The following is a 14380-nucleotide window of genomic DNA, read 5'->3' on the forward strand; positions in this document are numbered from 1 at the left end:
AAATTGTCTATCTCCTGTGTATTAAAGAAAGTGGTCCCGGAGCCCAGGAGGAGCAGAGAATGGAAGAGGTAGTTGTCTCCCACGTGGTTGGTAATCCATGCCCCTGGTTTAGATCCTTAATAGACGTGTTTCCCATTGGCCCCTCTGCAGAGGGTATCTTGTCTTCCTCCAGGCTAATAAGAAAGCAGTTCAGTGATTTCCTTTTCTCTCACCCTGTAGGCAGGGCTTACATGGAGCTTAGGTCTGAGCTGCCTCAGAAAGTGTGCTGATAATTCTACATTCCCCAAGGAGGGCCTTGAGACGGTGATCCTGCTCAGGCATCCTGGCGAGATTTGCAGGATAAATAAATGCCTCCCTGGGGATTTGCTAGGTAACTCCCTGTCAGCGCTGGGGGCAGAGATTTAAATATGAATTATCATTCCAACTTGGCAGGGACTTAGAGATGAGCCCCTTCAGTGCTCCTGGGAAGATTTACACAGTCCTTTCTTGAGGGCACCAAGCTGCAGGGGTTGTCGCTGGGTGACACATGGTACTGGGAATTGTCCTGGGCTGGCCTCCCTCAGCTAGCCCTGGGTCAGGGTCATGGCTGATGAGCTCTGGCATCCTGCCCACACAGACTTCTCTGCCCACACAGACACTTCTCCTGCTCCTCGGTCCGTCGGCCCTCCATGTCGGTCCCCACAGCCCTCCGTGTCTGTCCCTGAATGATGCAAGAATAGTCCCTTCTACTATTTGCTTATAGGGAACCCCTACTGAATTCCCTTCTTAGATCCTTTCTGATCTCTATTTAAGTGGTTACTGCTTCTCCATCAGAATGAAATGTCAGCCACTTCCCCGTCACCTCTTTTCTTGCCTTCCTCGCTCTTATGGAAGGACCAGCTCTTTTTCTTGGGAATCTTTATTGTCTCCTTGGTTTCCTGTGGTTTTGTCGCCAGTGAGCTCAGCTCTGGATCTGAAAATTTAATGGTCAGCCAGACCCTTAGCAAAATTCCAGAGACGAGAGTGTTAAAAATCAGAATCCTGGGTCTCACTCTGAACCTCTTTAATCAGAGATCTTTGGCTCTGGGGCCCCAAAATTAAGCTCTGATATTTCTTAAGCACGCTAAAGTCTGGGAATGAAAACCCCAGATCCCAGAGTGGGGCCGGGGCAGGGCTTCCCTCTCTGGTCACACTCAGGCAGGTCAGCTTCTCCCTCCTTTCAGTGGAGTCTCCTTCTAGCACTAAACAACCTTCGTGCATGGCTTTGAAGGTCTTTGGAGGGAAGTGGCAGCTACCTGGAACAGCCCGGGATGCAGAATTGTCCCCAGAGAGGCCAGGGCCTGAGAAGTCACCTGGCTCATGAATATTCATGCCAGCCATGTGGTCAGTGTGATCACTCAGATCAATTCAAGGCCATGTCTGTAAAGCTTTGTGAGAGTGCATAACAGGTTCTGGGAATAAGGAGGTAGGAAGAAGATAGAGGTTAACGTGAATTGACAGGCAATAGGATTAGCACTCTTGCTCAATCCCAATCTTGCGAGTAACTAACAGTGGCCTGAAATTAAAGAATTAAACCATGAAGGCTCCCTTGACAACTGATCTGATAGGTCCAGAAGTAAATTTCAGGGACACTGTTGTCAGGCAGAAGGAGGGGAGAGCCGAGATAAGAGGTCCAGGAAGTAAGGAAGGAAAGAAGGAAGGGGAGCAAATGCCTCTCCCTTTCTTTGCAATCCAGTGAGAGCGGCTTTGGTCCCCCTGGGGCTGAACCACGCACTGAGCTAGAGTTGCCAAGGCTTTTATTCACCTCTATAGCACTCTCTTCCTTACATCCAATTACGACTTTAAAATAGAGGCAAAAATGAAAAGGGGAGGAAGATAATGAAACATAAGTCAAATATGGCAGCTGGCGAATTTCTGATAATTGCTTTCCCTTGTAGTATTTTATTTCTGTTCCCGCATGTTGTACCGTAGCCTGTAGGGAGACAATAAAAAAAAAAAAAAAAAAAAAAAAAAAAAAAAAGCAAAAAACACTACCACCACCAAAAAACAACTCCAAAGTGTTCAGGAAAACAATATCAATTGCACTTTAATAACACTCTTCATGGGAGACAGAATAGAGGTAAAGTAGCATTCTACGTTTGCTTTTTGCTGTCTTTAACATCGTAAGAAAGCCTAGAAAAGTATATATACATCAAGTCAGGGTAAATAAAATGATTCTCAGTTTCCTTTCTCTTTCTTATGTCAATACCCTAAAAAAAGGTTAAAAAAAAAGGGGGTGTTTACAGTACTCAAGGAAAAATATTTTCATACAATACTGGAAAAGACAAACTCGAACTCATGTAGGTAACCCACGTGATAGCCTGATTTGGGGGAAAAGGATCGATGCTTATCTACAATAGATCTCTTGGATCTCTTTTTGGTGAGGTTTTTCTTGGGTGGCCATTCCCCAGGTTAGCCCAACAGAGAACTAACTAGTTCTTGATGGAAATTTTCAGAACAAATCATTTGAAGGTCTAACAATCTACTGGGAGACGCTATTTTCAATGTCATTTGTAGCTAAACTTTCAATCGAAGTGTAGTTTTGTGATGTCCAGTCCACAGTCCCTTCTCCTTCCACCAGAAATTAGATCTAAGTGGAAGCTTCAGCAAGCCTCACTCCTTCCATCCCTCACAATGAAACCACTGGGGTCAGAGTAACTGATTTTGCTGTTGACCTTGAGATTCTGCCTACTTCCAAACACAGCCCAGAGTTTCCTGTGACTTTTACCCTAGTGGGAACCATGCCCTTCATTTAGAAAGAGTATTGGTGAGACTCAGCTATAGATTATGAACAGGAGCCTTTGTTGGGTTACAGTGGAGTGAAGGAGCCAGAGTAGGAAAATGAGGTACTGGGCTCTGTTCTTTACATGATGTTCCTTGACTCATTACCTTTTCTGTACCTCAGCTTTGTGCAGTGTAAGGGTCCTACTTCAGTGGTAACACATTTTCTGTGATGCTTGACACCACTGTTCATGGTGCCCTTTCCAGATGTGGGATACTTCCAGTCACTAATTTCCAAGTTAAATATTTTTTTTCTTCTTTCCAAAGTGAAATATTTCTTTAGATGGGGTTTTGGTCTACATGTAGAGATAAGAAAGTTGACCTATAAGAACAAGTAACATTATCATCCACTCCTGTAGAACTTGATTTTACTTTCTGGACTGGGATGGCCAATAGGTTGGTTTTGTAGAACTGTGACTTTTGCATGAAAGTCATCAGATAGAACTTCTTGCACTAACAGCAATCGAACTGGGTACAGGGTTGGGCAAGGAATGCCCTTGAAGCTGCCTAGAGGCCCCAGACTCCTTTCTACAGAACAGACTGTGATTTCCCTGTAATTTGATGTTCCACTAGCTTGGCTGTAGTCTGTGTCTCTGTCAGTGTGGCCAACAGAATTTTACTTCTCCTCCCAAAGTCCTCTGTCCTCTACACTCTGTGTGTAAAAGAGATGTCTTGGTAAACATTTAACAGCTAGTTCTCCAAAGAGGAAAAGCCCTGGTTTATCATGTTTGCCTATTTCCAGGAGTGTAAACACTACCACCACAGCCAGTTTTAAGCTTTTGCTATGACATCATCCAATATGGAGTCCACGGGGCATCACTGTGCGGTGTTTGCCATACAGTTATGGTAACTGTAAGCAGTCTCAAGAGCACAGAAAATAAGGGAATAGTGAGACAATTAGGAAGTGAGGAGTTTTGAATAGTTGTTACCCTTGTTTTCATTATAACTAATTGTACATTTATATAACTTAATTTTTAGTGATGGCTGTGCTTAGTCAGCTTGTAGAATTCCTAAAAGGTTTGGCAACTGGTATACAAACCAGCTGTAGCCCAGCAGCCTGGTCTTGGGCTGAGAGAAGAGTGGGGAAACAGGAGAAACAAAAGGGCACAGTTAGCCCCAAAAGGCCTCTATGCCATTCAGGGTCCACAAATTCATAGAAATAGCACAAGGTGGTATCAGTCAGGAGCCTGGGACTGCGGGTTAGACATGTGGGTTCCAGACCCACCTCTACTCTTTGCTGGCGGTGTGACCTTAAACAAGGTCCAAACTCTCTCAGCTCAAATTTCTCACTGGTATAACAAAAGTACCTGTTTCATAAGGTTATGGGGATGAAATGAGAATAATATATTCAAAGCATTCAACCTACTGTGTTTGTTACACATTAAACTTTCAATAAATGGGAGCCACGAGTACTGTTACTATTATTAACCTGGCCCATTTCTAAAATGTCCAAAGTAGCCATGGAGAGTGATGGGATCTATTTCAGATGCAGGTTCACGCCAAGACCATTCAAGACAACCTTCTTTGTGTGGGCCGACCTCCATCTCAGCAACGACTGTTTATGTAGACACAGCCTCCAAGGAGAACTGTCCACACCTCCTGAAAAGAATCATTCTCACAGATGCCTGGAATTTAAGCACTGGTGACTCACCCTCTCTTGCTCTAAGTGGGGCTCTCGTCCTAGGCCTACTTTTAAAATCCAGATACCCCTCAGAGGGTGAGTCATTAAGTCAGCACCTGGGTATGAATGAGGTCATGAGATCCCAGAGCTCTTCACCAATAGACTCCAGACTCTGGGAAATCTAAGAATGAGGATCCTGGAGCCCGAGGGCATGGAAGACTCCACAGCCATTACCCGCTCCCACCACCCCACCCTCTGCTTCTAGGTCGACCAGTTCTTCCAGCAGAGCTGCCTTTAAGAGCAAATGTGCTCCAGTCTCTCTCTCTCTCCCTGATCCCTCAGGTATCCCAGAACAAAGACCAGGTTGACCCTTGGGACCATTAGTCCACTGAGGAGGTGGGAGGGAACACTGCTGAATATTTGGGGTCAGTCTTCCTTTTCCAAGAACACCAAATTTGTAGTCATTTGGTCAGGTTCTAATCGTGGCCCTAACCACTTGGTGTGTGACCTTGGGAAGGTCATTTCGTGTCTCTGAATCTCTGTTTTTTCTAGTAAATTGAGGATGCTGCCAAGGATTTACTTAACCCGAGATTGGAATGTGGGAGCCATTGTTAGCGGTAAAGCTCACCACAACACACTGTTGGTGCTGTTTTTTCTTCTCTCGTCATTGTTTTTGGTTTGCTCTTTTTCTTTAATTCCTCACGTGTGGCTACGGAGAGGGAGGCCTTCTGGGGAACATCATAGATGGATGAAAAGGAAACATTCCTACCCTTTATTCTAAACATTCCTAAGTACCCAAAATACAAGTTCCTGTCTGGGGTCCCCCATTCATAATCCAGTCTTCTGTGCAATAATAACCTGAAGTTATTCCCAGTTTGGCTCAGGTAACAGCACAAGAAGAAGGCAGAGGTGGTGTCTGCAGGAATTCTAAGGCCCTGTGGACTGTAATTATATTCTCATTGAGGTTTTGTCTGTTGGTTTGTCTGGGGCATCTGTGATGCTACAGAAATGTTTCAGAGTTGCTGAGTATCAGGAACCAGGGGTGGAACTGTGGCTTCTTGAAGTATGACTTACAGGCAAGGAGATCTGAGGTTTGGGGGAAGGGCCTGTGGGTAAAGGAAGGAACCAAGTGAGCCCGTCTCTCCTGTGCTGGCCAGCCAGCCTCAGCTTGTTCCTGGGCATCTGTGTGGTTCAAGGGCAGAGCTGGTACCCTGGTAGGATGTTCTGACAGAGTGAGCAGATTCCAGCTCCTTCTTTGCGACCGTGACCTGATGTTGGCCTCAGGCAGTGATACGATGTTTATGGGCCCCCTTGGGGCTCTAACCTGACCAAAGTTTGGCCCCATGATTTGGCCTCAGCGATTGCTGTGTGACTAGAAGGGGCTGGTTTAGGGAATCTTCTACTGACTGCCACCACCCTTCTGGTGCTTGGGGTGTGGATTGGCAGCAGAGGTGACTGGAGGATGATCTAATATGGGGGGGGGTGTTGTGTTTCGGGATCAATTATTTTTAGTGGGGAAAAGACTGCTGATGGTGAACCAGGGCAAGTTGCCTGAAACTAAGTACTCACTTGGAGGGCTGCCCAGACGCAGCCGAGATAGCTGGGGTGAGGGAACGGGCCAGAGAGCCACATCTGTGTGGCAGAAGGCTCACTCAATTCTGCTGAGTGTTGTGTGGGGTTTGGTGCCATGCTCTTCAACGACCAAAGCGTAGCCAAAGAAAACACAAATATTAGGAGGGAGAAGAGGGTATACCGGGAAGGCTGAACAGTGTTCACCTTTAAACAGAAGAGACAAAGTCCATTTAAACATGCTTACTCTCTTCAAATACACGAGAGAAACTTCTACAAGAAGGTGTTGAATTGTTCTGACAAGCAAACATGAGGAAGCAGTCTATGTAGAGGCAAGATGGATTTTTGTCACCTTTCCATTCGCACTGCAACAGGAAGCTGGCAATAGCTGACCAGGGACAATGTTTGTGTGCTGTAAGAGAAAGAAAGAGGACCTCCTCTCCCCTGCCCCATGTTTATGAGTCACCTCTGACCTCCAGAGGTCAGAGGTCCTGGCACACCCTCCCCATTCCTTGGTCTGATGCCGAGTTATGATTCTGCTTTACAGGATATCAAGAGTAAAGTGGGTTTCTTCGCGTGTTACGGAAGAGTTCCACCCCAGTGAAAGGATTGATGGATTTTACAATTTGATAATAAAACCTCCGAGGAGAGAATGCCCTCCCAGAGGTGGGAGATTAATTTATCTTTCTTCTCAGCGGCTTCTCATCCCCTGCATCTTGCCTGTTCTTTTCTCCTACTTGCTCAACAGAGGGCAAAGAGGTTTTCAGGAGAGCACCATAAACATGAGGGCTTTGACCCAGTGCAGGGAAGGACAGCCCAAGCTGATGGCAAGCCTCTGGCAGCCTGCCAACAGAGGTCCCCCTGGCAGCCTCATGATGGGATGTCCCCGGCAGTCTGGTGCCCTGGCCTTCAGAGGAGACCCCGTCTCCTCACATCCAGGCAGCTTAGCTCTGACCCTAAGGTTCCTGGGAAGGTGTCAGAGTTGTGTCTGGCTGGTCTGAAACCATAACTCTGAGCTGGCCAGGTCGCCCTCCCCAACCTGCTGTCCTCACACCTCAGAGGTAGCTCGGTTGGAAATAGACAAAGAGAGAAGGAAGAAAGGATTCAGACGCTAAACCTCCTCTCAACCCCAACAGTCCTCTTCGTGGTCTCAGTGGCTTTTGCTTATGTGGGAAGCAGTGGAGAAGGGCACTGGGGGTGCGGGAACTCACCATTCTGATCGCATCGGGTTACAAATGCTCTGTGAAGCTATACGGACAAATCAGGACGGGCCTCACACCAAGATCGTGAATCACAGGCTGTTTACCTACTCTAATGCCCACGGAGGACAAATACTAAATACCACAAAGTACCTGAGACAAAAAAAGAAAGGAAGGAAGGAAGGCGGGAAGGAGGGAGAAGAATAAAAAGAAGCCTGGGGTCTCGGCCTCCGGAGATTCCCAGGGACACAGGTAGAGCGTCTGGGGGCAGGTGGCTGTGCCTGAACGTCCAGTGGCCTCCGGCTTCACGTCTCAGCTTCTGACGGGCAGACCTCCGCAGCCGTGATGGCGATCCCGATGGCCAGGCTGCCGTTGTCGGTGAAGAGCTGGGCCAGCGAGGTGTTGAGGACGAGGCAGTCCCCGTCAGTGATCACTGAGTCCACGCACTCGAGGACAGACCGGGGGGTGGCCTCCCATTTCAGACGCCGATGGTTTCTGTTGAGCTCCAGGCGATAGGTGAAGCAGTCGGCCTGGGTGGGGGTCCCGATCAGCATCATGGTGGCAAAGAACTGGGGGTGCCCTGCGTGCCTCTCCTGCTTCCTAAGCACCAGCAGAAAGTGGTGGCCCAGGCAGGAGTGCATGATGATCCAGTCGGCTGGTGCGGGCAGGTGCATGTCTGTGGCCAGGAAGACGATCTCCGCTCCCTGGAGGATGTCGACCCTGTGCATCTGCCGTAGATGGGGCACCACCACCTCCAGGTGGCCTTCCCACTGGCAGGAGAACAGGGGGCACATGCAGGGCGTCACCTGGGCAGCGTGCAGCCCTGCCTCCTGGTGGTGGAGGTGGTGCGGGCGAGCGTGGTGGCGGAGGTGATGGTGGGGACGGTGATGGCGGTGGTGGTGGGTGAGGTGGTGGGGGGGGAAGCTGCCTTGCTCTGGCGCGCTCTGAGCGATGGCACGGCAGCTGGACACATACTGTGGGAGAGAGAGCAGAGGGTCAGCGGCTGAGGCCGGTCTCTTGGCATCGCCGAGGCTCCCCAGGTATGCCAAGGGTTAAAAACAGACGTCCCAGGGCAGGTAGAGAAAGCTTGCTTGCTTTCCCTCCCTCTCACCCTCCCTTCCTCCCTCCCTTCCTGCCTCCCCCCTTCCTCCCGCCCCCCCCCACCCTTCCTTCCTCCCCCCTCCCTTCCTTCCTTCTATAGAAAGGGGAAGGCAAAGGGAGAGGGAGAAAGTGAATCTTCAGCACCCTCCGTGCTGAATGTAGAGGCTGACGGGCTCAGTCTCACGACCCTGAGATCACAACCTGAGTAGAGATCAAGAGTCCGATGCTTAGTCAACTGAGCCCCCCAGGTGCCCAGAGAAAGCTTTATTTCTTAAAAAAGGAGGGGACTGCCAGAGTGGTTTCCAAAGCGACGGCACCATTTCATGCTCTTGTCAGCCATGTAAGAGGACTCCAGTTTCTCTACGTCCTTGCCAACACTCGTGATTATCTGATTTGACAAGTGCTTTTATGAGACACAATTAATTGTTTTGAGTGTTTTTCCAGATTTAGATACTGAGACATTATAAAATCTTCTCCATGATATTTCATTTTGGTATAGAATCTAGATTTTTTTTTCCAATTAAAAAAAATAGAAGTTCCTATAGAAGATTCCTCCTGAAAAAAAGAGATTTTCCAAATATAATAGTATATTAAAAAAAAAATTGAGGTAGGTGCCCTGGGTAGCTGCGATTCTGAACATTCAGTCCAAGAAAATACAATATTTATGTCTTGGTGATTCTTTAACAAGATATGGAAACAAATAGGCAATGTCCCCCTCAACATACATTATGATGTTCACTAGTCATAAAGAACAACGACAAAAAAAAAAGCAAAAAAAAAATATATATATATTTTTTGTTTTCGATACTGTTAATATTTTTGCACAGGCATTGGGGGTCAGGGGAATTTCTGCCTCCCTTTCTTGTCATTGTTATTATTTTTATTTTTTACATTTTTTACAAGATTTTATTTATTTATTTGACAGACAGAGATCACAAGTAGGCAGAGAGGCAGGCAGAGAGAGAGAGGGGAGAAGCAGGCTTCCCGCTGAGCAGAGAGCCCGATGAGGGGCTCGATCCCAGGACCCTGGGATCATGGCCTGAGCTGAAGGCAGAGGCTTTAACCCACTGAGCCACCCAGGCACCCCATCATTGTTATTATTTTTAGAACAAAATTTCGGTAAGTGCCTGTTTGTCCTTCCCTTGCAGCCGGGGGCTGTGCTGTCTTGGGTGCCCTTCTCCCAGGCCCTGAGGTGCAGAGCTGATTAGGTGCAACAGGGCTGCCGTTCCCAGGGAGGGAGCCTCACTCTGATTCCTGGGACTTCACCTCACCACCACATTCTGCCCTGTTTCAAGCTCACAGCCCCAGAGCAGCTTCCTGGGGGCTCAATGCAAGGAACCCTCCACCCTCAGACTCTCTTGACCTGCTCCTCATGGCGGTGTGTCCACAAATGCCCTCATAAACATGAGGAGCTGAGAGGGCTCCTTCGGATTGGGCATCAGTAGACATTTATGGAATACCTTCTATGGCCAGACCAGAGGGTGCTAGAGGTACAGCTGTGAGCAAAACAAACCATGTTTCTGGCTGGGGGGGCACAGACATTAGGGTGCATATCATTAACTGTGATTTTCATGAGGGTCCTCCTTGTGATTCAAGGACTATGATTCATAGATTTCAGCTGAAGAAACAGGTTCCCGTAGTAACAGTCCCAAAGTCCCAAGGCTCATAAGTGAAAGACTGGCATCCATGTGCACACCTCCTGACTCGGCACACAGCAGCTCTGTTCCCGCTTCCCCTCCCTGTGGTTATCCCTGCCTCCAGCCCTGGTTCCCTTCTGCTCTAGCGCTCCACGCACTTTTCAGAAGAATGACAGGTACCTTTGGGCCCTTGCCTCCTCCCCTCATTTCCTTCCCTCTCCAGCATGTAGAGGGTGAGGGTGAAGGCCTGCCCGGGTTTATAGCTGCCTGGGCTCCAGGGATGGCTGATGGTGGAGACCTGGCTAGCTTCTCCTTCTTTAGGGCATCAGGGGCTCCCCCTGTCCATGGCAGTCACACACCCACACGGTGCACCAGGCTGGTCCCCGTGGGGCTGAGGTGATCTGGAGGTAGGTGGGGGTCAAGCTAGTTCTGCTCCTGGAGTGGTCAGCTCCAGCTCTGCTTCCATGCTCTGCCCCAGGGAATGCAGCAGACCTGGACTGGGAGCTCCTGGGGCCCTTTCGGGAGTTCTCTCCCAGTTTCTGGACAGAAGCTAATGGGCAGCCTGCTGTCACCCATCCTGCATGCCTACCAGGGCCATGGAGGATGAGGCTGTGTTCTAGAATCCTGCTAGTGATGAATCTGACTTACCTTTAGGGTTAAATATAGGAAGGGAACTAACTAGGTTATAGCCACTACTAAGAATTAGGCAACAAAAATTTGGTGTTTTTTAAATTAATTGTTTCATTTAGTTTTTAATTTCTTAAAAAAAAAAAAATTAAATCTGGCTTAGTTCCTACCTGCCTGCTGGTGGCATGTACCATTTAATCGGTGAGTGAGGAGGAGTTCCTCCCATCCCTTGGGGTTGTACAAAGCCCAGGGCTGACATACTCTGTCAGCCAGGGGCCAGCCCCTGCCCAGATCCTTCTACCAGACTCAGGCTTGGCAGCTAGGCTCAAGGTGGCCTGGTCTCAGCCTCTCATGGAAAGCCCCAAGCTCTGTCCCCTCTTCCAGCCTTTAAAAAGTTCCTCTTTCTCACTTTGTCTTTACAACAATCACTAGAGAAACATACTACATTTGTCTTAGCAATGAAGAAACACAGAGGTTATATCACTTGCCCAAAGTCTAGGGCTCATAAGGCGAGCAGCCAGGAATACAGCCCATATCAGTCAAAGGTGACACAGATCACAGACTGGAAAGATCACAGGCTGGATGTCAGCCGACTTTGGTCTCTTTGGCTGTTTACTTGTCCAGCAGGCCTGATTAAGTCAGTTTCCTATCAACAAAATATTTCTCTCCAAGGGTGGTTTGGGGGATCAAATGAAATAATGCCTGTGACACAGCTTTAATAAGGACGTCAAGATGGCATTTCCATTTAGATGTGGTTTGGGGTGATTACTCTGGTGGCCTTCTGCCTTGGTCCGTGCCTGTCTCTCTCTGCCCTGGTCCACTGATCCTTGCACTTGGGGAGCACTCTGGACTGAGCCCAGGCCAACATAAGGGCTCAGAGACCCCAGCATCAGCTTGCCCTGAGGTCTCCTGTCACAAGCCCAACCCATGACAACAGACCATCCGGAAATTCCTCTCTCAGAAATGGGTCTCTGAGCTCATTATTCTCTATAAGCCCTTCTCCTCATTTGTTTTCCATTTCCTGTATCCTGTTCTGTACAGCTAATATCAGATACATGAACTCAGAGTAGGGAGAGGGTAAGGAAGAAAGACCCTGGTGTCCCTTTCTTCCCTCCTTCCAAACTCCTGCCAGCACCTCCCAATGGCCAAAGCCAATCAGAGACCTACCAGAAGGGAGCCCAGAGATGCACTCAACAAGGACCGGCTGCCTTTGGAAAGGGTGCTGGGTGAGATGCACAGGTGAAGAGGGAAGGCCCACCTGTACGAGAATGTCTCTGTTCCCTCCTCTGTGGTATTTGCTGATCTGACCAGGCTGGGCCTCCTGGGCTGAAATTTGATGAGGCTGATAGAGTGGGGAGACGGTTGCGTGCCTACAATTCATTTAAGCATTTGGTAAAAATGTACGCAGCCCCTAATATGCACAAGGGGCTGAGAATTCCTGACAGAGTAAGACCCATGCTCCTGCCCCGGTAGCTCACTCTGAGTTTGTATAATATGGAATGCAAAGCTGCAGGACACGGGGGTGGGGGTGGGGGTGGGGCTCTGAGTACAAAGTAGGGGACGTAGCTGTTCCAGTCAGGGAGAAATGACATTTACAGTGGTCAAGGTGTAGAGTGGATGCCCTAACAAAATAGGTCAAAAGTTGGCTGATGAGGCAAATAGCAGAGATGACATGTCCCAAGTGGCTGGGTAGATGGGGGCTGGTAGAGATGGAGCAGAGGCGGCCCGAGTGCTGGAGAGCAGTTGAGAAACCAAGATGGCACCAGTGCTCAGGGGAAGGCATTAGGGGGGCCCGGGAGACACAGCTTCATGCCTCAGAGCTCTCCTGTGCACTCAGGATGGGGCCAGTGGAAAAACCCCATACTTCTCCAACCAGTGAACGGCAATGGCTGTTCCACATGGACTCTCTGTTACTTCCTTTTGGCCTCATCTTCCACTAGCCTATTTTCATTTTTTAATTGCTGCAGGGAGACAAAGCTGGGGGCGTCATCCAAAGCGACTGAAGTGAATGACCGTGCAAATAGAGCACGACATTATAAACTCAGCGAGCCCGGGCACTTGCTGTGCCCTAAGAAGGCCCTGAGAATAAACACTGCCTTAATTCTTCACTTTGTCCTGCTCCATTTTCTGATGTAAAATATGTTTCATTGAAACGATCCTTGGGTGACGGAGGTCACAGGGCTCCTGGCAGGGAGAAAAGGATTCTTTTAATTGGCAAAATGCTAATCGTTTTGGAAAATGAATTCTAATCTTCCCATCTAATACAGTGGATGTGTGAGTAATTACTTTTCTTCACTAAACTGTTAATGCAACATTAGTGATTACACTAATTAAAACTAATGAACTCTTACAGACTGATAAACTCCTCAGTCAGTCAGCAGACGCCTTCCTCCCATTGGCTGTATTTAACTTCCCGTTTGGAAGAGAGATCTTGAATTAACCTTTAGAATAATGTACAAAATTGGGTTTAGAAGTGTTAGGCTTTATGGACTGGGTATAATTCTTTCCCCAAGCATTAGTGAGGCCATTTCCACTGAGGGTGTAATTGAATTTAAAAAACGCCTGCCTTAATTTGATCAGCCACACTTCCATGGTTGGTAATGGCTATCCCTCCAAATCCTGGCCTCCAAAGAGGAAAGCTGCCCCTGGAAAATCGCGTGACCCTGTCCCTAGCATCTGCTCTCTCTGAGCAGCAAGGCTTGCTATGGTGTTTCAGCTGAAGGAGGGTTTGTACCCAGTTTCAAATGACAGGCGTTTGCTCTGTGTTTGCTCGTGCCCTCATTTGTGAGAATACCTTAACCAGGGACTCTGGTGCTTAAGCAAAGGGGCAGAGGCAGTGAGGTTATCCCTAGAGGTGCATTTCACACATAGGAAGAGCAGATGGGGAAGGGTGTAACATTTCCAGGCAGGTATCAGAGTTTGGGGATAAGATCAAGACCCAAATCAAGTCTAGAATCAGGTCTGCTAAGATGAGGGAATGATTATAACTACTCCCAGGTCCCACTCTGTAGTGCTTACAAATTTTCATTGTTGCCGGGAAGGACGGTCTAGGTGGAAGGCTGAGTGTTGCCTATTCCATTTTCCTGGGACGCCCTGGCTCTTTACCTCTTTTCCTCAAAACCTAGACTGACTGTACACGTGCCCACAAAACACAGAAGGACTCTGGAATGCCTTCCAAACTGTTAAAAAAAAAACAAAACAAAACACAAGTTCAGCTGAGATAGAAAACAACGGTGGGGCTTTTGTCACCTGGGTGGGGACATCTTCATTAGCAAATGTGTGTCATGATCCGTTTCCCCCTGACTTAGTTACACTTGGTCCACAGATGGATGGGATCTTCCTAGGGACAGCATGATAATGTCTGTAATCTTCTCTGAAGTCCTTCAGAGGAGGGAATGTGATATGAATGTATACCTTTTTTAACCTGCACTCCAGGGGCTGTCAGTTCCCTAATCAGGAATTCACACTTTGAGGGGATCATCCAGCATTTTATCAGGAAGGCTACACTCCAGAGATAATGACTCCAACTGCCTCAATTAGTATCCATATTTCTGATCTACACCAGATGCTACTAATTAACATTTCACAGAGGTTTTCATTGGCAAAATTAGTAGTGAGTTAATCAGAATAATAAATGCTAGAAATGGACTCGCCTTGATGAAATTTGTGGCTTTCAAGCCATGAAGATGGGTTTAAATGCTTCAGAGGGATTCTTTACTTTAGGAATGGGCCTGGAAGTTTATTCCCTAAATATTCCTGTATTTGGCTGCCAAACCTCAAAGACTGTCTCTGAGAGATTATAGTTACTTGCCTCTGTTATACCACTG

General features: G+C 48.0%; 1 protein-coding gene across 1 annotated transcript in view; it reads right to left on the minus strand.

The window, feature by feature from the left end:
* Positions 1-2039: 2039 nt before the first annotated feature.
* SIAH3 (siah E3 ubiquitin protein ligase family member 3) overlaps positions 2040-14380 on the minus strand; it is a 71567-nt gene continuing 59226 nt past the window's right edge. The window contains exon 2 of the mRNA XM_004759217.3: positions 2040-8162. Coding sequence (XP_004759274.1) covers positions 7494-8162 — 669 coding nt within the window. The 3' untranslated portion in view covers positions 2040-7493. The remainder of the gene's footprint in view (positions 8163-14380) is intronic.

This window comes from Mustela putorius, unplaced genomic scaffold (genome assembly GCF_011764305.1).
Source record: "Mustela putorius furo isolate JIRA1106 unplaced genomic scaffold, ASM1176430v1.1 tig00000179_pilon_pilon_pilon, whole genome shotgun sequence".
Classification (NCBI taxonomy): domain Eukaryota; kingdom Metazoa; phylum Chordata; class Mammalia; order Carnivora; family Mustelidae; genus Mustela; species Mustela putorius.